This window comes from Gnatocerus cornutus, chromosome 4, assembly GCF_029298725.1.
Source record: "Gnatocerus cornutus isolate USDA-ARS CGAHR chromosome 4, icGnaCorn1.1, whole genome shotgun sequence".
NCBI classification, from domain to species: domain Eukaryota; kingdom Metazoa; phylum Arthropoda; class Insecta; order Coleoptera; family Tenebrionidae; genus Gnatocerus; species Gnatocerus cornutus.
Window position 1 is genome coordinate 961103 of NC_142236.1, and position 25489 is coordinate 986591.

Sequence of the window (25489 nt, forward strand, 5' to 3'; positions counted from 1 at the left end):
ATCTAATTGTATTGTGGGAAAAGAACCAAAAATCGCTACACAATTCCATTTGCTTTAATATCGTAAAACGAACAATGACCGAGCTCCATCAAAATCTGAATATGAAGCATTGTAAAATGTAAACATCAACTAAATACTCAGAGTATAAAAGCGTCACGCCTGAAAAACGCCAAGGTGCAGTAACAAGGTTTTAGTAGAAATGTAAAAGTACTTTTACTGTTCTTTCATAACGGTAACAAAAGTAAATATTTTCACAAGGGAAAATAGAATTACACACTGAATGGGTGCTACACGACTCAATTAAAATCTCTGCAGTTTACATTTTCTAACAAAGTACAAGAACCATAAATTCTGTCATCCCCTAATTAGATTGAACACGAGAAAGGGAACGATTTTTGATGATGATGTCTCATTTAACACAATCAAAGCTCAGCTTTCAAACTCTTTGACGGGCTTATTTCAACACCTAATTATGCTCTAAGCTGACTAAGATACAAGAAAATTCCAATTAGAACCCAATTTTGCGAGAAAATAAATTGCGTTTGGCGCAAAGCGAAAAAACTCGAAATTTTGCAAAATGCTATTGTTTAGAACTGGCAACAAGCTCATAACAAATATATTGAAATCGAATGAGCCGCTTCGAAATTTAATATTCGAGAAATATCGGTTCGTAGCCCGGCGCATCCACCATTTTTAGAAAGCCTTTGAACTATTAAAAATGTAATAAAGTAGTTGCTCCCGCAGTAATAATCCAATAAAATTAGGCCGCGTGCTCTTTGACAAATGGTCCAAAAAGTATCTTAATTTGAATCTTGCATGGTGAAAGGAAGCCGACGTTTTGCAACCATGTAAAATACAGGAATAGTCAATTTTGTTCCATTGAAATCGCTATCCCGCTGGCGTATCCGAACAAATTGAATCCGCAGGAGCGTAACGACATTGAGAGAGCTACATTTGTTCTTTCCGATGAATGGAGTTAATTAATTAGCCAGTCTGAGCTTGTGACGTTCTCATTTCATTGCAGTCATGTTGCATGTAATCCATAGAGAGTAAATCAAAATGGTTGTAGTCATGTCGCCGGAAAAGCAAACAACTAAGCTCTTTACCTGTTCTCATCTGTTGGGCCATAATGACTGTAAAGTTGAGTATTTTCGGAGATAACGATCGCGAGTGGCTTGTTTTGTTGACAATGTCAATGATTATTTGTGTATCTAAGAGAAAAGCATGTTGCCAATAACTACAAATGTCCTCGAGATGTTCTCCAGAGAGTCGGCGAATTGAAAAAAAAAAACTTGTTCAGAGACCATTAGCAAACTGTAAGAGGAAATAAAGCTGTCCAAGATTTTATACTCGCGGAACTTAAACTTGATATCTCCTGGTGTAATGATGCTTTTATTATGATTTGTTCTCGCAGAAAGATATGAAAGAAAAATATAATTCGATTCGCGTTTTTTATTGCATCTCGTGCGACTTAATAAGGCATAAAAGAGTAGTTACTCACATTTGTGGCACCGTTTTTTAAGAGTCAGCTTTCCCGTCAGAACAATTCCCCGCGGAAAAGAAATTTTACAATTTCGACCTCGTTTTTTCCCTCGTGCGACGCTTTGATTTATGTTATTATGTCTATCGTAATGTCTCCATCCAAGTGATTTGCATCTGGTGCGAATAAATTACCTTCACTTATGGAAATTGCAATCAGTCGCTATTTTATGCCTCAATTGTCTACGCAGCGGTTGCATATTTATGATTTAGACACCGCAGTATTGTTGTTCGAATGCAAAATCGGGGCGTCGCGTCGCGACGCTTACACACACTCTCTCTCTCGACGGTTCAATTAAGTATGCCCGTCGTCGTGTCAAACAAGATCCAGAATGACATGCAATCAATGGCCACGACAGGTTGTCGTTGGAATTATGGATTTTTCTTGACATCGGCTTGTAATTAAATCTCGACAGGCATTCGAAAGGCAATTTGTACAAGTAGCGGAATCACAAAGCAAGCGCCGCCCGTCGACAAGCGACCGCCGCCGGAGGCGGCGGATTTTTACACGGGAAATACGTCAAAAACTAATGAAAATAATAGAGGAAGAAATAATTAGCAAACTGGATTTAATGCACTATCAGTGTTCCACAAACGGCACAAAGTGCAAATCAGCAAACTTGATCTTGTTAGAAACTTTCACTGATGCATACATTCGAAATTAACCTGACAGAGAGTCATCATCCCCCAATCCTGCAACAACTAACAATTTGTTCCCGGTCCTCGCTCGGCAAATCCAATTTGATTTATAAACAGCAGAAAAAGCAGAACCTCGCCGAGGTTGTTTGCGGATTGTAGAAATTATTCCGACCAGGTTTGATACATTGGCGCCATAAATACATACATCAGCGGAACAGTATTAAAGGATAAAGGTAATCGAACTGGTGTGCTGCGCCCTTTCGACAAATATTTAAAGCCGAATGTTTCTCTGTCTACATAAAAATACCGCGTGAGTTATATGCTCTCCCGATTCGGGAATTCCTGCTGTTACCCCATCGTTTCCAAGATCGATTTGTTTTTCTCATCGACAACAGCGTCCATGAAATATTAAACCGCGGCGCGGCGGCCCTGTGACCTGTTTGCTCATCATTAGTAAACATACTCGACCCTGTGATGCATTGTTTACATTTCTGATAAAACGGGGCGATAAAAATTACGAAAAATTGCGTGTACAGTACGAGCAAACAAAGCCTAATCGCTGAAAGATGCGTCTGCATAAAAATAACAATGATAACTGTTGAGCGCTTCCAAGTTGATACATCTTTTAAATCAATTCAGCTTTCGGTGCGCTCAAGCGGGCCAAACAGCCTACAACTGCTGGGAGTGTTAAACTCCAATTACTCCTCGGGGACGGCACGATGTTGCCGGCACCGAAGCTTTTGAGATAAACGCCACTTTGAAGTACGTTACCGAACTTTAACTAACACTTCTAAACCTATTAAACTAACTGTAACACTTGATAAAAAATGTAATTTCATGTCTGAAACCAGAGAAACTTTCTCAAGGACTGTTATAATTACCGGTCGTAGCAAAGTTGCGCAACTAATGACAGGAATTATATTTTCTGCTTTTTCTTCAAACGTGCAATAAATTCGCTCAAGGGAAGATGGTTTAATTTAGAGCAACTACAATGCGGGAGAACTGCCTCATTGCTTGCTTTGTAACTCGGAATATTGTATCTAATACAATGCTATTCAAGAAATCTAACTGTAAATGCGCACAATGTAATGATAGCGATAAGGGTAATCCCCCGGAAAAGTACAAACAGCACTCCAAACAAACTGTTTAGACTATTTAACCGCTCGTTAAAGTAGATGGCTGTATTTTACCGAAACGATGAATTGTCCCTACTGACCACGCTAAAAGCAGTTGGAAAGTTACTTGTGCCAAAGAACGAGAACACATAGTAAATGGGTCATTATTAAAATTAACTCTACCACGATACTATTGCACTTAAGATAATTTCTCTGCCTCTGGAGAAGGGAAAATGCAGAACAGCACTAAGTTTTAAATTAAATTGCGGAAAAGCTTACTCGAGATTTTCTTCTGCTGAAAGGAAACGCCACTGACCAGGCTGGGATAATCGATTTTCGAGAAAATTATTCACCTCAATGCATAGAAGGGACGCATCGCCTTCATGTTTTATTAATAATTGCAAGAGTCTGCACATCGGGGATTAAATCGGCACAGCCAATTAAAAAACTTGGAAATACAAGAGAAAATTTCGTGATTTTTCTTTCTTTAATTTCACTGTTTAAATTATAAAAAAAAACACTACAGAAACTGCAAATCGAAGAAAAGCCTAGAAATTTAGTTGGTATACAGGGTGATTTTGAAATGGAAGCGGAAAAAAATCCATTACAGCTTACTGTAAATAAATGAAGTTGGCAAATTTCGTTTTTAAATTGCTGTGTCAGTTTTAAGAAAAAAAGTAAATGAAATTGATTCAAATTTTCATGCTACGCCAATGATTACTACGGTTACTAAGGTTACTATGCACAGGTCCATTATTCACGAACAAAATGCTCTGCGTTGTTGTTGAGGTTGTTTTGTGCATACCAGTGGCGCCGAGTATGGTCAGGATTTTGGAATTTTTATCTTTACCTTTAAATTAATAAAAATCACCAAAAACGGTAGCCAATCCCGAAGCAAAACAGGATTCAGTAACTGTGGACACATACTATCACTCATTCCATTAAACATTGGAACATGAGTTTTGAGACATCCTGTATTTCAAAATCACCCAGTAGTATATCCGGTGAGAAATTGGGAGTTTTTGAGAGTTGATACCTATACAGTATGTCCCCGGATTGAATAACGAAGAACTTTTTTATTTTAATTTTGCAAAAAACGTCAAAGAAATGAAATTTGTTCCTTAACTCAAACCAATTTCCACTATTTGATTGACCCATTACCTGTTTTAGGACATAGTTCAATTCTAACTCGTAATTCTTTAAGACTGTTTCGAATTTTCTCAATTATTGTTAAAGATGCAATTGCACTTTTTTTCCAATTTTTTAATACTTAGACATTATTTGGTAAAATCTCCTTCAATCTTTAACGCACTATTTGATATTGTGAATCCACAGCCTGCTATTATTTAAATACGATTACAAAATTTAATAAAAAAAAATTGAAAAAATTAATTTTAAGAGTTCAAACTAATAATTTTGAAATTTTAATTGCAGATTTATCTGTTTTGAAATAAGCAAATAATGTTATTTCTTTGTCATTTTTTTGTAAAATGGAAAATAAACTTTTTTCCCTCTTGTGAACTCAATCCAGGGACATACTGTATGTCAAATTATGCTACAAAATACACTAAAACACTAAATTCCTACGCGAGCTGGGTTGCCAGGGTTGACAGTAAGTGGGCTTATTTTGTTATTTTAAATTTCGCGCGTTTGGTACACGTTTTATCGCGTAGTGCCTTTTTTGTCATTCGATCTCTCACTGTACGAACTATAACATAAATGAAACAAGAAAAAAAGAAAACATTCTAAAAACTACTTTTCCTGCGGAGAATTTTTTGTAGGCGCCAAATGCGGCTCTGTGAGCCTAGCAATTCCTACAGAATGTAAAACAAGAACTGTCACATTTATCAGATTGTCACCAAATTGCAGATCAGCAGGTATTTCATTACTAAACTTGTCAGTTTCTTGTAAAGCCATCTATTAATCAAAATTGACGTGTAGACCTTCTCTGCAGGAAAAATGACGTCTAGAAAGAATTCTCGAAAAGTTTGAAAAATGGGAAGAAATTCGATAATTCTGGAGGACCGGGATGATCACAAACACAAGAAACCTGCAAACTTTTCGGCTAAATACCGAATATTTCTGTTATTGTTCCCCGAGTCCTCTCTTACTTGAAATTCTGCAAACGAACGTATTCAAACAAGTTCATAAACATCACAAAAGGAAAGAGTCTTGATGGTACACCGACAAGACTTCTCAAATGTAAAAGCGTCATTAGAATAGAAATTGGATACTATTACAGCCAACACTCGAAACCGAACCAGCACTGTATAATAAGATCCTATCGAATATATTTTAGTCCAAACGAACAAGTTTAAGTTGGGAGTGCGTCGGTAGATTACACGATTCCGGCATAAAATCAAAGTCGCTTGCACTACAAAGTAAAACTACAATAAAGAACCGGTGATAGATAGTCGTCAGAATTTTATTGGGTTTCTTCGACTTAAAATTTATTACGAAATACATCCGCGGAAACTCGAGTATCTTTTATAGGTATATCTTATTTATCTTTATATTCGCCACATCTCCAACTCTTTTTTATGGATACTTTGCTCGACAACAAAAGCGACAGGCGCATCTGTGCCGACATTATTGCTTTATCAACGGAGGTCGCAAAGGAATAATTTATAAGCGAGCAGGTAATGGAAAAGCAATAAATGAATGCGAATCTCTCGAGGCTTAGGTGACGCGATTGCTTTCTTTACTTTCTTCGTCTTTAGATAATCCGCGAGATTGTAAGGAGTTCTTTAATTAATTAACGGATTAATGGAATTTCTCGGGACGAGACGTGCGGTTGAATTTCGATTTTGTCGAGATGGTGACATGTTCACTTTTTGTTTTTTCATTTTCGTGATGAAATGCCGGATTTAGCTGCTGCAAAACACATTTGGATATTACATTTTTCATAAAATTAATTACCAACTCGTCAAAACAAATTCTACAAACACCCGGTACGATATAATAAACTGAGTGGATAAAAGCTAGTGCGAGGCACAACACAATGGGATCTGCGAAATCCGGCAACACACTATTTCCGATTGAATTCCTCAAGAGATAAGAAAAATGTGCGTTGTTTCCACTTCTTTTCTCGCCTCTGAATTTGTTACTTATAGAGTGTGCACCACAAAGAGTCTATACATAATTAAATTTACAATTAACTGCAGAATTGACACATGCAAGTGACCTCACATGTTTCCTGAATAAATTTTAATTGAAACTGCAACATTCCGAAATTAGCTCGAGCTTTGAAACCGAACTAATTACAAGCTAAATACAAAACAGCGCCAACTTATCGGTCTGTACCTTCATTTAATTACGTTACAAATTAATTATAAGAAAAAGTTGCAATTAGGTAATTAAAATGACGTGAGAATGAAGATTAATGTCGGCACCGACGGATTAAAAATTCAGACTGGTGTCATACGAAGTTGTAGCGTCGTCGGAAATTGATGTTGCTCACTTCCGGACGTAATTGATTAGGGAAAGGCAAGTTTTAATATAATTTATGTCATAATTAGCGAGTGGTCGACGAACTAAGTTCACACACCACCTGCTCCCGACACTTGACTGTTATACTCTTGTAATAAACCTCCGATACTCTGAGTCTGGACTTTCATTACAAACCGCATAAATCCTGCTTTATGGCTTTGTTGCGAAAAATAATGACGTTTAACGGGAAACAAGGGCCGTAGCTATCTCATTGGTAAACATGCAGTGGGTTTATTATTACTGCACCGAATGGGGGTAATCCATTGTTTACCGGATTACCAGCGTTTAAGGAAGGGAAGGCGGGATCCAGACGGGGATTTGTAAATATGTGGTCGACAGTGATAAGTGGCGGAGGTGCTACTAAGTCGATTTTCTTAACCAGCACGTGCACACGGCAGAATGGAAATTGCGGTTTTATTTATTTTTAAAATCTTTAAATTTCTCGAGATACGTTAAGCTCCAAGGGCCACAGATCTGCGTGATAATTCAGAATGGCTCCAATTCTGAAGAAATATCTAAATTCACATCTAAATTGATTCTGATCTTCTGTTTAGATGCAAGGGTTTAAATTGCTTAGATTTAAATTTACTGAAATTTCTGTCTAGCTCGAGAAAAATCTGTCCTAAAAGTCCGATACGAAATTTTTAAATTGGACCCTTTATTTGCCCTTTTTCGACACCAGAAGAATGAAAAACCGAATAGAACAACAGCCCGTGGAAAATATTCCCAACAGCCACAATACATTTTTCATTCTCTACAGTAAATAAAAGACAAATGTTCAGTTTTGGGACCGGAAATTAATAATGTCGAATGCACATCTGCTGTAATTATAAATCCAATTTAAATTCTGTTTGTTTTAAAACCTGACAATAATGAATTTGTTATAGTTATAGTAAAAACCGAAACTGTTTAATATAAAATTCACACTTTGTAACGTTCGCAATGTCATTCAATATTAATTGTCCCAAGGCGGTGGCACTTAAATCCGGTAAAAATACAGACATGTATGTAACCGTGGAACGACGTTTTAGGAAGATTAGTTGGTAAAAACACGTATAATATAGCGCACTATTATAGCTCCATAAATAACGAACGAAAGCGCCATCCTTGAACCGGCCATTATTCAGGAAATATTACCACATAAGCCACCGTTACTGATAATAACACTTTGTGTATAAAATGATCGGCAGAGAATGGCTGGTCTTATTAAAACTTATAAGTGCATATAACGTATAAAAATCGCTACTCTTGTGGAAATTGGTGAACGATCGGCAGCCGCAAGGGAAATTTGCCCGTATGGTGCAAGCACGCAGCTCTTAAGATGACGAAAGAAGTAGCCAATAAACGTCAGAGCAGTGCACAGTTGTGTCCTGGCTCTATAATTAAAACTAAGTATCTCCTCGGTTCCCCGAGGCTCCTCTTAATGGAGAAATTGATTGAAAAATGGCCGAGAGCGCATCATCTCTTGTATGCAAATTTTACTAGTTTCTTCGCTTTTACAGTCGCGTAAAATCTGTCCAACAATCCGACTATAAAATAAAGAATTAATTCGTGCACATTTTGCAGTTTGCGCTTCTGGGCGAAAGCCCTTTTTACTGCATTTAAAATGACAACTCTCCTCTTATTGTTCCTCGGCGTTCTTTCCAATTTTATTTTTACAAGTGAATGTGATTTGGTATGTGCGACGTGGCATTAAAATCCCCCTTTATGTGTGTATGTGCGCTCTTCGTCCACTGAAAGGTTTACATTGGAACGGTGCTTTTATGGGACATTTCTATCTATTCTGAAGACGTGAGAACGTGCTCTCCCCCTCTCGCCACAATTGCGCGAATAAGCCACAACATCTCTCAATGATTAATTCATGAGTTCTGAGTGGTTTAGGCAGCTGAAACGCCGCAAATCTAGAATTAGGATAGAAATGGTCTCCATTGTTCTGGTTAAGGTGGAAATCGAGAAGGGAGAGAGGCGCGATCTAATTATGCACAATTTTTACCCGTTTCAATCGTGCATTATTAACTTACATTGCGCTCGTTTGCCTGGAAATAATACTCTAAATTATCGCCCATTTGTTGGCCAGTTTATAACCATATCGATCTGTAATAAATCTTAGAACGACCTAGATAATCATTTACATACAATGTGATGCTTTCAAGTAGTAGCAAAAAAACATTAAAAATTGTTTTGTGCACCAATATTTTATTAACATTCTCATTAGTGTCAATCAATAGCTCTAAATGTTTTAAAACTGTAAATTATTCACGCGGTTTATAGTAGAGCTTTTTCGAGTTTTTTAGCAATTCCAAAGCTGCAACTTTTAGTAAAAAAATGTTTAGTAGCGATTGTAACAAAATTTACGAGTGCACGGTGCAATTTTAATTTTTTCAATGTAGAAATTAGCTGCCTTTCGGGCTCTAATTCACACACGGTCAATATCTCGCTTATTTGTGAAGCAATATTAAAGTATTAGTGCTCATTAACCCAAATATTAAGAAACTGTTTTCGAAATCGTTTTTCTCGCGATTTTTTAGTTGAAAATTCGTTTTTAAATTTTCCGAAATTTCAAAATTTGATTTTTTCCAAATAAAATTTCATTCAAACTTCTGCGATTAAGGCTCATTTACGCAAAATTTCAGGTATTGATGGAAAGATGCGGTTTTCGACATCGTTTTTCTTGTTGGTGAAAATCCGGTCTTTTATATCCCGAAAATGAAATGTTTAGATTCAGAAATTGCACTTTGTGAAGTTAATGAATGTTAAACGCATCTCTTGAAATTCGAGTGGACCGCTGCACAGAAGCGCCGTTTTAATTACCGGCCGTCGGTAATTGAAACTTTTAATTTCAGTGGTCAGCACCGTTCAATTTAGTGCTTAAATTCACGTAGGAAATGAAGTTTTTATTTTTGTGCAATTCGTGCTTAAAAACGATTAATAGAAGGATAATATAATTACAATTGAAAAACGTTCCTGCAGCATCGCACACCGAACACTAGTAGATTATCGCTAATGAAACCGTCGAGTAGCCCCAAATTCAGCAGTAAAAAGGGTCGCTCTGTCGAATTCAGCTCGCAATTTAAACTTAATTGTCGTTGGAGTTTTTTATTAAACAATTTCACGTCGCTATTAATATTCCACGCTGTTCATGAATAAAATACGTTGTGTTCAACATTTTATGGCGTGGCACAGAGGCCTCCCTAATTTCGAATGTAAATAAAGTGTGAGCTGGTACAATTTAAGTTTTAGGTTTATCCCAAGTTGCGTCATTTCAGCTTAACTTAATCTCGAATCCGGCTAAGTACGTGACGTCACAGAGTTGGATTTTTAATTATTATCAACCTTTCGGTGTTTTTTTTTCAGTGTCGTCAAGTAGAAAATCATTACGACGGAGAAGCCGCCTTCATAAAGCACACTGACTACCTAAAACGTCAGATTAAATTTCGGGTTACTGGTTAAGAGGGTTGTTTGCGTGAAATTGTCTAATATTTCGCTAGAATATTCTGACAGCGTCGCGACACAAAGATTGTTACACGCAGGAAATTATCTGAAATCTGCGCCCGCAAATGGTTGCGGCTGCTTACCACCACCAGGCTTGGGAATTGGGAACTCACCTGCAACAGAAAACGACGGCGTTAGATAAAAAGTCTAACCACACAACAAGTGGTTTCAATGTGATCAATGCGCACAAAACTAAGACTTTGGTAAAAAGCGTGTCCGGACACGTAGCGGCGGCGTTTCGCGCCGCCACTGATGTTAATCAATGTCATAATACGTGCGAGGAAATGAGACCTTCGTAACAAGACAGAGACTAATGGTGTTGTCTGGTGAGGATTGTGGATTTTAGACCTGCCGCCCTTCGCATGATAGCACTTTAATGTTAATTATGTTTAAGTTTTCCATTGTGCGAAGCGGTTTAAGTGAATAATGGACCAACGTCACGGCCGGGACAATTAAAAAGGCTTTAAAATTCGCGTCTGATAATCCTTTTCTTTATTTAACGTCATTGTTTAGGTACAACAAAACATGGATACATGTCCACGCGCTGTTGGAGATGATTAATGCTTGTCGCCATCTGTAGGACTTAATGTAGATTATGTTGCAGTATCATCGCACAACATGATATATTGTCCCTGGAATTGTGTGAACTGACGATGTGGACAATTATTTCTTGCGGACAACCGGACTGAGAGGTGCTTTTTGTTGGGGTGCACTCGTTATTAATTGTTCTTCTGGTTTGTGTCGTCCATTTCGGCGCTTTCAGATACGAGAGACACAAAATAATTTTTCGGCCGGCAAACCGAAATCTGTTAATTGGGTTTTAAGTCTCTTGAGCTTGTGAATTCAGGGATTAGCTCTGTGGCTTAGTGCAAGAAAGGCCAATCTCAAAATTTTGAGATTTTCTGTTTTATGGCGGAAATAAACTGTCATTACAATGCTGTAATTAAAAACTAAAAAATTTCATATTTTTTGAGGGCCAATCTCATAACATCAGATATGCAGTTTTGAAAGTGCCAATTTAGCAATTATTAATTATAGCAAATATTTTATAAACAAAAAGGGCCAATCTAATTGTTATTTTTTGGAGTTTATTGGTTCAATATGTAGTATAAATAAAAATATATAATATATAATAATTATTATTATCTCAATACCATGTTTTTCGAGATGGGCCTTTCTTGCACTAAGCCACAGAGCTAATCTTAAAAAGAACCCAAAACCGAAAACCTGATCATCCAAGAATGTTAAGAAAGTGTGAAATCTAAAATCAGAGATTTAAGATTTTAATATGAAAAGCAGCGGTAAAAAATTCCCGGAATCGAATTCCTTAAGGAAAGTGAGTTGCGGCTCGTCATTTCCATTTCCCGTTAACATTGTAATCTCTTTTTGACAACTTTGATCGTTAAATTACTGTTTGTAGGATATTCGGCGAAACTGTGGGAAAAGCAAGAATAAATACCGTGCGATAAGCTCAAACCCATTCGAGCCGTAAGCTCTCAGTATAAATAAATAATACATCAGCGTTCTATACAGCAAATATAAATGGGATTTCGTGGAGATCAAACGATTTTTTCAAGTTCAAAGAATGAAATCACTAAAATATAACACATCTTTTTTGTTCCGTACGAATTCAAATCACCTGAACCCGCAAACTCAGTCAAGCGCGAGGTTTGATACATGTATAAATCAGAGCACATTCTTGGTCGATTTGAGTCGTTTCTTGAAACAAACGCGCGTTTTAAGTGGAGCGGGAGTGTATACAAAATGTTCATTACGTTGCAATAACTGCGCCGAGTTGATAGAGATTTATTACTGGTTTTATGTTGGTACTAAACAGTTTTGTGCTTGCAATATGCATCTATTGCCTTACTAAACACAGCCTGAACTTGCATTATAAATGGGATTAATTCCGTGTATACAGCTAGAGTATTATAATTCGGATGGAGCGACTAGCCTGTGCTATTCAAGGAGCCGTTACAAGGACGCAGTCCCATAATTTATCTTTGTTTATACCTCGTAAAGATAAAATTGAGACCTATTGCTCCTGTCTTGCATCCACAGACGTCTCCTATTTCACCACCACGAAAATTGCATCCGAGCTTAATGCTTTTACACAAGGACACGTATACACAAAAAGACTCTTAAAATGTTGCCGAGATATAAGAAAAAGCTTTTAATAATGGATGCCCAACATGGAGGAAACGGCCAACGTGAAACGATACATTCTGAGTTAAGTGTATGACCCACCATTCATCTCGTCTGCGCCATCATTGCTCAGATCATCTCCTCAACCGCCGACTGAATAATGTAGAGAAATCTGATCTTCCTTTCTGCACACACACATGACTGGAGCGGAAAGGGATGCCGGAAATTTAATTACAGATCGAATATTTAAAGCGACCAAAACAATTTCGCATGGGCGATCAATACGATTCTTTTTAAAACGACTTGAGCACGTACGCGGCTTAAAATTTTATTCGAAAAAATTGCTCATGTGTTCTAGGACACCTCCTTTTTCAAAAGTCAAATTTTAAATCATCGTATTTTATTTAACACAAATGAGACAAAAAATCGTTAAGTAAGAAGTCAGAAATGACTGCATACCACGAAGAATACTGACTGTTATGTCGAGGCCAACTGTAAAACTTTTGTTTTTTGCAACTATTTTGCAACAAGTGTTAATTTTGTAGAAAAATTTGATATCAAATTGTCAAAACAGCTTTAAAATGCATGTACCAACATATTAAAAAAAATAACTTTTTAAAGTTTGCGTTGATTTTGCGGCGTAGTGTAGGTAGTCATAATATTTTGCCAACTACGTTAGGAATTACCCAGTTGTCTTGGTTTTAGAGTTGTATGACATACAGTCTATTTCACCAACTTATCCCGATCTCTCATAAAAATTTAAGAGTACGGTTCAAGTACCGACATCCCGCTCTGTCTGTATTTGACAGAATACGCTGTCAAATATTTATTTTAAAAAATTTAAATTCTCATTATTTTGTTACAAGTCAGGTTCAGTGAGTCACGGGTACTAATCCCTCAGGTACTCAAGTGAACTTACATGGAGTTAAATTTTTTAATGTTTTCTTAGAGTAAATTTTGTGCAATTCTTTAGTGATTTTCGTGTTTTATTGTTGTCGGTGTTCGCATTCCTAGTTGCACCCTGAGAGCTGATCTAACACTCGGCATATTTGAGAGCTTCTGTCTCTAAATTGGAAAAGAACAGAGAGAAACATAATCTTAATGCTATACGTTCTTGGTTTGCTTTAGCTTCAGTTATCGAATAGAAAGAGATAAAACCATAAACGTACTTCATTTCTTGCTCTGAACGATGATTTAAAATTTGACTTCTTTTGAAAGAGGGGGTGTTCTAAAATACATTCTTGGTTTTTGTTTTTATGAGCAATTTTGTTCGAATAAAATTCTCTTCCGGCGAACCGCGTCCACTTAAGTGACGCTAATTAATTTCGTTTAGATAAAACATGTCGAAACGGAGCGAGTCCCTTTTTCTGCGGATGTGTTAAGATTATTGAAAGAATCCAGTTTAAAATCTGTCAATGTCTGATACTCGTCGAAAGTTGTCGGAAAAGGAAGTGGCACCCGAGGTGGGAACATTTGCATGTAAATTGAATAAAGAGGAGTGAGGTGGATTCAGTGAGACAAACGAGACGAACGCCAGATTTCCAGACAGAAATATGATGAATCGAAATCCAAACGTACACTCATATCTATGTTAATAAATCCAGACATGGATTAGTTCTTCCACTATAATTCCGCGAGCTCCCTCAAGACTTGTCGCGCTACGTGACGGCCAATGAGCTAATGAAACTCGAGGACGCTTTTCCGCAGAAAAATTCACCAACTTTGCTGCATTCGATGCGGGGGCGGCGTCAACCTTTCGCAAAGTGAATTTTAAATGGCAATACGGTCCACTAAACATTTGGAACAATGATCAAGCAACGGTTGGGACGTGTTAACACGGTCTCCATATATGCGTTAAACACGGGACAGACACAATGTGCGATAAAAGCGAGGTGCGTATGTCGTTTTTGGACCGAGAGTTTGAACTAATCGACCGTAAACCGTGAGAGGAAATCAATACTCTACAAAGTGATTACATATAATGTTGCACCACAAAGAGATAAATCACTACGTCGAGGTTGTGCAAAAAAACTCTTCTTGCTGGAAGCTCGCCGTGTCTTTTTACATGCAAAGCTCCACTGCTTTTATTAGCTGCAATTGCAACAACTCGGACTTGTTTTTGCACCTTTTTGCGTGCGCTTTTAAAAATAACTCCGCAAACACAAGATCTGTTTAATGTTGCGAATTTTTGTTCTATTACTGCTGGGTTCTACATGCGAATGGAAAAAATAATCGAGTCTGCGAAGCTTCAGAGAAAGAAACCGATAAAAGTACAAAACAGCGGACTAAAAATTAAGTCGGGAATTTAACTTTTCAGGAAGAATGGGAGTTTTCTTTGATTTTCTAGATGCTAAAAGTCCAAGCCGTTCAATTTTTCCATTCACGATGAAAACTTTGTGTCAAACGTTAAGTTAAATGAGAAATTTTAGGACGCTTTATTTCCCACTTTTATCAAGATTTTTAGGCTTCCTCTGATCCTTAATATTCATTCCCTCAGAGGTTCTTCAAGTTTCTTAGAATTCATGGAATTTCTGTTTTGTCGATTCTTCTCGTTCTTAAAATTTTTGTATTTTTAGTCCTTTACACTCTTTCCTTTCGTCCAGATTTTATAAGGATTATTGCTAGGGTTTTCTAACTTTCTTTTTTTTTAATCCTATGGATTTATAAAGATTTTTGAAACCAAAATTTGCATTTGCATTAAAATTTCGCTTACAACCGCACATTATTGAGCCTCATATTCAAGACATTTTCCGCGATCAAAACCTAGTCGAGTGAACTTGATTCTAGCTCAAATGAAAGAGGGCATCCAACTGTGAGAATATCAAACTCCATATCAATCGATTCGATGTTTCAGACAAACTTGGTGACAATTTTTGAAGATTTAAGCCCCGCACCCATGAAAAAACCCAAGACCTTGGAAACTCATCCGAATCGATACGCCTGAAATTTTCTGAAAGTGAACCAAGAACCTCTGAAACTGTAAATTTCAAGAATTTCAATATTACAGCCACTCTGTTCCTCATTCCTTTCATTTCCTTGAACAATGAGCTCATAATTACGCTTAAATTAAAATTTTTTGCATTTATTTCACCGGTCTAGCTACATTTTATTGTGTCATAAAACATAAAATTAATATAATGTTGAATCTATTTGGATAATAAATTGTTTAAGTTTCTGATTGGACACTTTTTGCTTGTTAAATGAAAAATCCACGGCACTGCACATTGCGTAATGCACAATTGAAACCACAAGGTGCTCTGATGCACTGCATGCATTTCCAATAAAATCGCATTAGCACGATCCCCTCGAATTAATAAAAGTTTTCAACGCGACAATCCAAAACTGTGCATTATGCACCGGCAAAACGCTTTTGATGCTTACATGTATGTATAAAAAAACTCAGCGACTATTGTTTGCATCCAACGCCATTTCGGTGAGAACCCCGGAAAAGTGCATTTCATGCATTAACACGCCAACTCCAAATCGAAATTAACCGGACATGAAAGGAAATATGCGCTTTGGAATGAGTTTTCTAATTGCTTTGCCGTTTTCCATTTGTAAACTAAATCTAGAGGGCAATTACAGTACAAAAGGTTACAATTTTTGACGCAAGACTTGTCATGTTTTGGGATTGGGTCTCCAGACACCAGAAGCACATCGTCTTTGCTCTTTATGGAGTGTTGATGGTGAGTTTCTCGAACGTGATCGCTCGTGTTACCCTTTCCAGGTCTATGGTCTCTCGTTATTACTATGGGGGTTGACAGACACGTCATCTCAGAAAACCACCGTCACGATATGGATCACCGTCGGGACGCTCTCGGCCTTGAATTCCGCTCTGGGTATCTACGGAACCGCTCTCGACGACGCCTGTCTAGTCTACGCAGTAACCCTCACTCAACTCTCACCCATCACAGATTAACTCCCGATTTCCAGTCAATCGTGTTGTTGTTCTTCACTTGCGTCGCTCAAATCCTTGTGATCGTCGTCCGACTATCAATGCCGGCAAAGCCCTCAGAGGCCGAGAAAGAAGAACTCTTCGCGATGTTCCACGCGGAGAACGAAGAACCGTTCTACCAGCTAGAGTACGATAAAAAGTGTTGTGGAGTCACCGACTTCAATGACTATGAGGAGAAATTCGACCCGTTCCTCCTTGGTTACCCTCCGAGCTGCTGCGGGCGCAAATCAGGCGATTGTTACGCGCCGTACGAAATTGGATGTCACGAAGTGATCATGAGTGCTCGATATCGCGACGAGGTTCTCCGTGCGATCATCTTCTTGAGCTCGAGCTTTCTGAAAGTGAGTAATCGAGACTTGGCCGGAAGTTTGATGAGACTTTGTAGTTCGCCAGCGCTATTGTGATAGCGATTTTGACCATCTGGGGCGACGATCTCGTGTCTTGATTCCACAATTTTTAAGTTTAATTTATACTGTTCTTTTAATTAAATTCCTTCCGATTTGAGCGTTGTCGGCGTTTTTCTCCGAGTCATATTTTTTGTCGATGAGAACTGTATCAGCAGCAATAATACAACAATACGATCGTGTTTACTTTAATTAAAATTCAATAAAAGCGGCGCTGAGAAATCACGATGGCGCTCCGTTGTTCCGTTCAATTAAAAGTCGTGGAAGGTTTCATCGCGACACACTGTACATTTTTTGTTTTTAATGAGCCGTACAAATTTGATTTAATGAACGTCGACGTGTTTTTTCCGGTTGCGATAATTGAAGAAAAATATTTATTATTTCGACGAGCAAAAATAGCGGAGTAATATTCGCGAAATATGAATTTTATTTAAGTCTGCTCGATATTGCGGTGAATCCCCAAACAATTAAACTCATATAAATGCAAATCCCTCTAATGAAATGAAGCCCTGGAGAACTTTCCGCGTTTTTCTCTCGAGCCCTTAACGGAAAAACGCAAACAAGAAAACTATGAAGTGGATTTTTTCAGTCTCGTTATTCGATTTCGCTTACATCATCGGTCTTTGGGAAAAGTTGGTTAAAACAACGTCGTTACTCGGATCGATTCGTTTAAATTGGCGCTCGAAAAACAAACGCTCAGGTTGGAAATACGCGTGAATAGAGCGTGATTACGTCACGACACGTTAGGTTATGTGTTATGGAAACGGGAGTGGTTCGGGAACAAACACACTTAATGAACGTCACAAAATATCATTAAGTTGCCACCGGAATACGACCGTAAACATTATACTTCTAGATGGGGATTTATTAAGTTAAGGACAATATTGTCTTAAGGGCGGCTAATGAGGGTATAGGCAAAATACGACGCTATCACATTAACGACCGCCAATAATTCAAAATGCGACCTTGGAAGAAAAACGGGAGCCGAGGATAATGTGCTGTTATTGACACGGAATTGCACAACTGAACAAACTTTGATACAAACTTTTATTAACCGAAAAATTTTCTCCAAGACCGAGTGAACTGATACGAGTTTTACAAACAACGGATAATCTAAAGAGCTCTGTTGGAATTAAAAACACGAAAGCTTTTAATAGTGGCATTTGAAGCTTTCGACAAAAAATGGTATGATTTAAACCAAACTCGTTAACATAGTAAAGCGAACGATAAGAGGCTTTCTAGCTATTTATAGTAATCCAACCAACTGCCATAACATTAAAAGCTTTCATTGTACAATTCTGTAAACAAATCGGCCCTGAAAAGCTCAAAATTTACCACAACAAAGCTCATTTATATCAATTTTGAGCCCGAAATAATCAATCTGTTGATCAGAGCAGGCAACAAGTCGGTACGGCGCCGATTCAAAGATGTCGAAAGGGGAAGCATAGAATAGTGCGCACTTGAAGCCTATACAACCCCATCTCAGTTGATAAAGTAAGCGTCATTAATCCGAGCATTCTTTATTATTTCTGTGTCGTTGGCTTTTTTACTGTCATATTATCTTTTATGTTCTAATTGCGACGGTTGCTTCAAAGGCCTCCTCGGCTAGTTTACATTCAGTTCTCGTTCGCTAATTGCTGCTATGGTAATGACTGAACCCTAACTTATGCAAACTTTAAAGGGGGTGGCGAAAGTTCTAGCACGTTTAAAATAAAGCTGTGAATGAGTTGAAGAGGTGGATTTTCGTGTAAAGGTTATTAGAGAGCCAATTCAAGTCTCACGTGATTAGGAAAGTTGGAACGTTTTAAAATATCCACTGATATGTTTTCCAGGGGAGGAAAAATATGATTCTCGCGCTTTCAAGCTCTGATTTAATTAGTTACCACCAAGCAGAGTGTGAATGCGAAAAACGGGCTAATTAGAGCAGGTAAGCTCCGAGTAATTGGCAAAAATTCAATTTAAAGAACTCGTGCAAACAGAATTTTCGTAAATTCTCACTTCTTATTAGCAAAGCGGTCAAACTTGGAGGAATTACGAGCTTTATTGTTGAAATTTCGTTGCAATTGCTCCGCGCGTAACGAGCAATTAGCGTAATGAGGTTTGATCCGATTTCCGAAAAACTTTCGATGATACAGACTGTTGGTGCACTTGGAGAAGACAAGAAACTAATCTGAAACTCTATTGTTCCAATTTGTATCAATTTCTAAGTGGTTAAATTCCCATTAATCAATCCGCATTTCCTCTCAAAACAATCGCGTCTTTTTTCGCCGAGTAAATACAGTGTCGTCTCAGCAAAAACGCCCTGCGAACGCAAGCTTCCCATCCAATGATTAATTCGTTTCTCTCTAATAAATTGTTTAGAAAGTGGCAAACGGTGTGTTGTCTAAAGATGCCGATTCGAGTGTACTGTAATAAGTTACGGCAACGGTATAATCTAATAAATTTTCCTATAAATCACTTGAAAGTGAAATATCCAAGAGATTTAGAGTAACACTCATAACCCCAAAACAAATTTGCAACACAATGTACAGACGATAAATTTGTCCGACTGACGAGGAGTTTGCCAGCAGACATTTTAATTACAGTCGCCCCCTCTGGCGAAGCAGTTCCTGCAACTTACACCTGGTTCCTGCAGAGAAGAACGCCGCCGAGCTCGTTTGTCACTACTTTATTTCTACTAACCTCACAAACAATGCTTGCGTAATTGCTTCATTTTACTAAATTACTCCCGTTTTTACAGGGTGTTGCAGGTAGAGAGAAATCGCGCGCGGTTATTGCTAATAACAAATGAGATTTGAAGGGGTGTAAGTGGAGTTGATAGCGAATTTGAAGTTCTTATTGGTTTTGGAACTGTAATCCCGGCTTAATTCCTTTCGAATGCGCGGCTTAGGCAACTCGCCAAGTTATAACTTTAATTAAAGTCCAGATTGATAGTGGGAAAAAATTTACAGCCACATTAAAATGATCCCTTTTGATACCGTGAGCGTCTCTGGCTCGAAAAACGCCAAGAAATCCATCAAACTCGAATTCATACACAAGTTGCTGGATATTAATATCGATACGCCGAAATTATATTAGATAGGGACTTGAGCTCTAATACATCATCGTTCTCTTGACCGACTTGAGGTTCGACATCAAAATCTATCTAATCCTAGATCAAGGGAATGGTTTAATCCTCAGAGCAAGTTTCCCTTCTGGATGGGTTAATTCGGTTTCTGTAATACCGAGCGAACCAAGCACGGTCACAATGGCCGTAATCCCTGTGGATCTGGCGAAACAAACTAAAAACCGTCATTTTGTCGAACAAGTTCGTTCAGAAAACTTTTGTTGGGTCAAATCGTGACAAATATCGCTAACATGTTACATTTCCAAATCCACTCTGCTAAATTAACTTAGTTTACGTTGAGAAAACATTGGAAAATTATTCACGCGCATACATCGCCAAGTTTTTAATGAAACTACATCAAATTCGCATTACAAGCGCGGTACCAATTTGTAGAGACCCCAAATATAATACCGACAGATTGAATTTTTATTGCGAAAAAATTCAAATTTCAACCGTGTGGATGCGTACCGTCATTTAAATTCACTCATCTAATATTTGCTGTAATCCAGGTTTAGAACGGGTTAATGTCATGAAATTTCAATTTGTAATTAAAATTGCATTAGCATGTGAATCGGGTAAATCGCTCGCGAAATTTTCTGTGTCACTACGAAAATTATTGTGACCAAAATACACCGCATTACAATAACTCGCAGAATTTTGATTTACATGCGCGTTCGCTCCCTCTCTGAATTTTAATTACTACTTATTATTAATACAGGGCGAGAACCGAACTCGTCGAAGCACCAACTTGGTGGTGGTAGTAAATTGGCTGGTGCGGCAAAACGGAGGATTTATGATGGCGACGCACCCTCAACACCACACACATGTTTCGCCAAGAACTTGAGCCAATTGTGCGGAGAAAGTTTGTGCCGATTAATCACGACGAGTCGCACCGCAGATAATTTATTATAATTTGGGAGTAATCGCGCCATACGCGACAAACCAAGACTTTGTCCCAAGAAATGTTTTCTGATTAGCGCAGCACATTATGCCAGTTTATGTTAATATTTGTCTCTGAAAAGAAGATTATGACAAGATTACAAAATCCAAAGTACTTAGCAATATCCTACTCTTGAAGAAACGAACATTTCACATTAATTTTATTCGTTTTGGAGCTCGGAACGGGCTGAAAATTGGATTCTAAATATACACTCAAGTAATACTGAAAAAGAAATGAGTTTCGTTTCTAGTTCAGCAAATTTAAATTTTTAACGTACTTTAAAGAGTCCGCGAGCTCCAGGGACCCGATGAGTCATTTTCTGTCTGTTTTGCCTCTCCTTCGGAAAAATCCCCAGAGAGTGACTTTCCTTGTCTGGTAAGAATTTGAGGCTTTTACATTTTATCGTTGGTTAATTTCGCGTTTGTCATTTTCACCTCGGCAAATAAAGAGATGAAAAATTAAATTGTTTCAACGCAAACACATCGAGTAATTGAATTAAGAGGCGAGCGTGCATAATATTTTCCTTTTCCTCGAGAGTTCCTTTGAAAGCAAGCAGCACATGTTTTGCGAGCGGAAAACGAATGAGATTCCGGAATCCGAAATGTGAAAAGACGGAAGAGAACTTCCGATGTCTGCTTCGACATTTGCAATCCAAATTGGTGCTTTAAATTTCAAATTTCTTGAGGAATCCGCTAATTGTGAATCGCAACAGATCAAGGATTCTGTGGCCATCCACTGAAAACAGCAAGTACCTGACTTTCCCAAGCACATAGAAGACACGAGACCTCGGTGATGGAGACAGCGAAACGGCGCGATCAAGCGCTCCGGTTTCCGGAATCGTTCCGGAGGACGCAATGGAACACGCGTGGAGCAGCTGAAGGACTAGCAACAGGCGGTATCGTGGCAGACGTCCTCACAGGGAGGAGTCGTGCAAAGCTGACGTCACTGAAATTGAAGGCGGTGCACATCGGCGCAGTTGGGAACGCTTGATGCCGTCGTCATAGAAACGACGCCCGCCCGCGCCACGACGCCGAGCGTGGACTGCGTCGTCAGTGGTAACCTGTGAGAGAGCGTCCCGACGCGGTGGCCTTGGAACGCACAGGTGGGAAAAAGGCCGGTTGGAGCGCCCACACGATATTCGGGGCAAATCAACAAGAAACCAGAAGGGTCGCTGGGTGGCTGCGACGGGGTCACCGAGGGACCGGAATGGAAATAACTGCAAGTCTTTATAGAGACATGACAAAGAATGTCGCAGAGTCTGGAAGGTAATGATGGAGTAGACCTTGGGGGAGGTTTTCGCGAAGACGAGTTCAAATGTGATGCACATTGCTCGCAAATTACAATAACCGGATTTCTCGCCAATGGAACAAGTCCACTCATTTCCGAGTAAAAAATATCCGGCGGAGAATTTAATAACCGACTGGAATATTAAATGTAGCAGATAATAAAGTTTGTCCTTCTCCGATCAACGATACGTTGTAAAGGATGAACTGTGACAACCGTTTGGTAAAATTAAATGCGAGTTTCCTTGTTAGCTTCTAATTAGAGAGAGATTCATTATAACGGTTGTCATGGTATCGTCGACAGAAGTTTTCCACATGACTGCCATTTTCAGCGTATTGGAACCATCAATAGAGAATGCTCAAGTCTCAGTAACGAGGCAGTTATCCTGCAGGTTCGTTTCCACGGTGACCGTTCCCGAGATGTTTCCCAGGTGTTTTCATCCTGCTGCATTATGAAAATGTACCAACAATTAAGTTTACAATTAAGCTCCAGAAGCTGTTGAGATCGAGATCCAAACGGTTCTTTGTGTAATTAGCTTAAGACGACTTGACACGAAATTATCACAGTCGTGATTTTGGCTCTGCTCGTTTTTTCCCAACTTGACTAATCCAATCAACCAACTTTGCTACAGTAAAAAAACTGTTTGCTTTACCGGAGTTGTCTTCATTTTCTATTCATGTGGTTGGAATAAACAAATTTATCGAGTTCAATCAACAGAATGTGGCGACATCCACAAATTATAATTATTTAGTTTAGATAACACATATTTACGAAAGTTTATCAATTATTCACTTTGTCGTTGGAACGATGGCACAGAAAACGACAGAGTTTGAATTATTTTACAAGAAAATTTAAAATTAATGGGAAATCTGTAGCTTGGGGGAATCAGTCGTTCACAATAACCTAAATATTAAATGAAATAAAAGATGCAAATATTTTAAAAATGGATCCGGCGCATCCACCATTTTCGTTGCACTCTTTGGGCTCCAAATATTGCAAGTATAAAATGACATATTCATTGTGTGTCTAAAGAATCAAAAATTTGAATCAATTTTGAAAGAATGAAAGCTTTATGTCGATGGGCTTTTACCAACAACATTAAAGCCTAACAAATCACCATGTACGCCGTCTCCCATCATTTTTTCCTATTTATAAAGGTAATGTCTGTCTAAATATTTACCTTCCTGAAATAAACTGACATTTTCTTGTTAAAACGAGTAAAGTGACTATAATTATAATAATATTTGCTTTCCAAGTTGTACGTCAAAGCTTTAAAAAGTCAATTTACGGTGGATGGACAGAACGTCTAATTAAAATATCTTTTCCGGATTTTTGTTATCAAAACTGATTTATTATCCAGCGGCGAACAAAAGCCGCTGTAAAACCATGTAAATAAAGTTTGATAATTATGCTTTTTAATAAAGATTTGTAAACACGGATTGGTATTTATACAATTCAATATTCATGTGCTGTATCAGTGTGTCTACATCAAAGCTCCTCTTTGTTTACGCTCTGCGTATTTATTCAATAACGATGATTTCCACATAATTCCTATCGCTTTAATTAATATTCGCGATAAGAGGATTAGGTGATTAAGATTAAGGCCACTTTGGCGATATTCTTCCAATCTCTAAGCGCCAAATTATGATAATGACATCAATTACGAGTTTATTAGAGGTGAAATTGACGTCGCCATCATTTTTAATTAGTCCCCGAGTCGGCGTACGTGTTAGGTTTTTACTAAAATAACAAAGAGCTTCCCAGTGCTGAAACTGGATATTCGAGTTGATAACATGGATATACTTTAAATCTACCTGCATTAAATCCAGAGACTACGTAAGATGATTACGAAAGTTTGCTCGTTCGTCACTATCGAGCCCTGTACCAATCCAATAGTCTTTATAGGTTTGTTTACTCGACTCCCGTATGCAACTTTATAAAACACTCCAATAACTTTACTTTCCGAAGAATTAAATCCCCGCAAAGTCTATGCTAAAATATTATAATAAAGCAACAGATGGCTCCCACATACTTAAAAAGCGGCGCCAAGTACTTTCCGAAAGAATGCCCAGACCGGTAACAATGACACAAAATTAGATTCTAATTAATACTACTCTACAACGGGTTGAAGAACATTGCGGAGACGTAATGAAACTTAACGAGAATTTTAAGTGGCAATAAAGTCGCTGAAATTAAACGAAACATCTAAACTAAATTGCAAAATAATTGGTTACTTGTGTTCGCTCTGCTTACCCGGACCTATTTGTTGATCTTTGAATAAATCCATGCTTACCTGGAACAAGCAAAACAAGAGATGAGTATCAGGTTAATATCAAGTTTATTTGTTGAGGTGGAACGAATTTATTGCACTAATATTCGACGATAATTGTCTCCTTCAGACGGTTTATTACGCACAAAAGAATTTTCCGCGGAAAATTCCAAAATCAATACAAAAATATCGGAAAATGGATCTAAATGATTCGAGACTGAAAAGATCCACAGAAAGGATATGGTTGAAAATTCGCCTAGAAAAATTAGGCTAAAAATAATGAAGTTAATTCCTAACTAGTTCAAAAAAACTGAACTAATTCCTTAAATTTTAGACAATTGAAACAAATCCTAAAAAAGCCAAGAAATAATTCCTAAACTATTTCAAGGCATTCTGAAAAGTCCTATATAAAATCTAAAATTCCAGAAGCGGCTCTAAAATTCTAGGAGAAATCTAAAAAGTCAACTATGCTTCATGTTCCCAAGTTCTGAAATCCTAAAGGACTGAAAAATTACAGCAAATCTGTTATGGTTTGTACAAAATAGTGGGGCATCCCAAATAAAACTAAGAGATATTGGCGATAATTTTGGAGAGCCCTACTTATAACCTAAGTATAATTTCAAAAGATTCTAAAATATCTCGGAAAATCTTGAAAAAAGCTAGAAAATTTTGCCAAACTTTAAAAAAGCTAGAAAGTGTCGCAAAACCAAACACTAAACTAGAAAATCCATTTTTTTAGACGCTGTAACTTTGTTATACGCAATGTTATATCAATAAGACTTAAGGAGATTTCTATTTTTATCTGCTTTATTAACTGCGTCAAATGAAAAAATTATAACACCAGCACGTCCATTTTCGTAAATATTGGCTTCTAAGTTGAGCTAAAAAATTTCAAAATTTTGTTGTAAATCCTGCAGTTTTGTTACATGTAGTGCTATAGCAACACGATTTAGAGAGAATACTGTACTGATCAGCTTTATTAGTTGTGCTAAATTAAAAAGTTATAGCACTTGCACGTGGATTTTTAAAAATTTTTGTTTGCATGTTGAGCTAAAAAGTTTCCAATTTTTTATTATATACTGTAACTTTGTTATACGCAGTGCTACAACAAT

The 25489-nt window shown here is 37.8% G+C and overlaps 2 protein-coding genes across 12 annotated transcripts in view; one reads left to right on the forward strand and one right to left on the reverse strand.

The window, feature by feature from the left end:
- bru3 (CUGBP Elav-like family member bruno 3) overlaps window positions 1-25489 on the reverse strand; it is a 208415-nt gene that overhangs the window by 66875 nt on the left and 116051 nt on the right. Inside the window, exon 1 of one of the 11 annotated variants that reach the window (XM_088034127.1) lies at window positions 24362-24380. The exons of 9 other annotated variants lie outside the window; for them this stretch is intronic. The gene's annotated coding sequence lies outside the window, so the exon portion shown is untranslated. Of the gene's footprint in view, window positions 1-21576; window positions 21743-24361; window positions 24381-25489 lie in introns of those variants that run through there. One more of the 11 variants, XM_088034124.1, reaches the window with a different exon arrangement.
- Window positions 16040-16819, forward strand: LOC148175734 (uncharacterized). The gene is made up of 4 exons (XM_088034477.1): window positions 16040-16105; window positions 16147-16302; window positions 16353-16715; window positions 16760-16819. Exons 1-4 carry the CDS (start codon window positions 16040-16042, stop codon window positions 16817-16819), a joined length of 645 nt encoding a protein of 214 aa, XP_087890603.1.

Excerpts from the sequence above, each read along its gene's own strand:
- LOC148175734 (XM_088034477.1), top strand. The coding sequence starts at position 16,040 with ATGTTTTGGGATTGGGTCTCCAGACACCAGAAGCACATCGTCTTTGCT. Across the intron at positions 16,106-16,146 it reads CTCTTTATGGAGTGTTGATG|GTCTATGGTCTCTCGTTATT; the intron begins GTGAGTTTCTCG and ends TACCCTTTCCAG. Across the intron at positions 16,303-16,352 it reads ACGCCTGTCTAGTCTACGCA|TCAATCGTGTTGTTGTTCTT; the intron begins GTAACCCTCACT and ends CCCGATTTCCAG.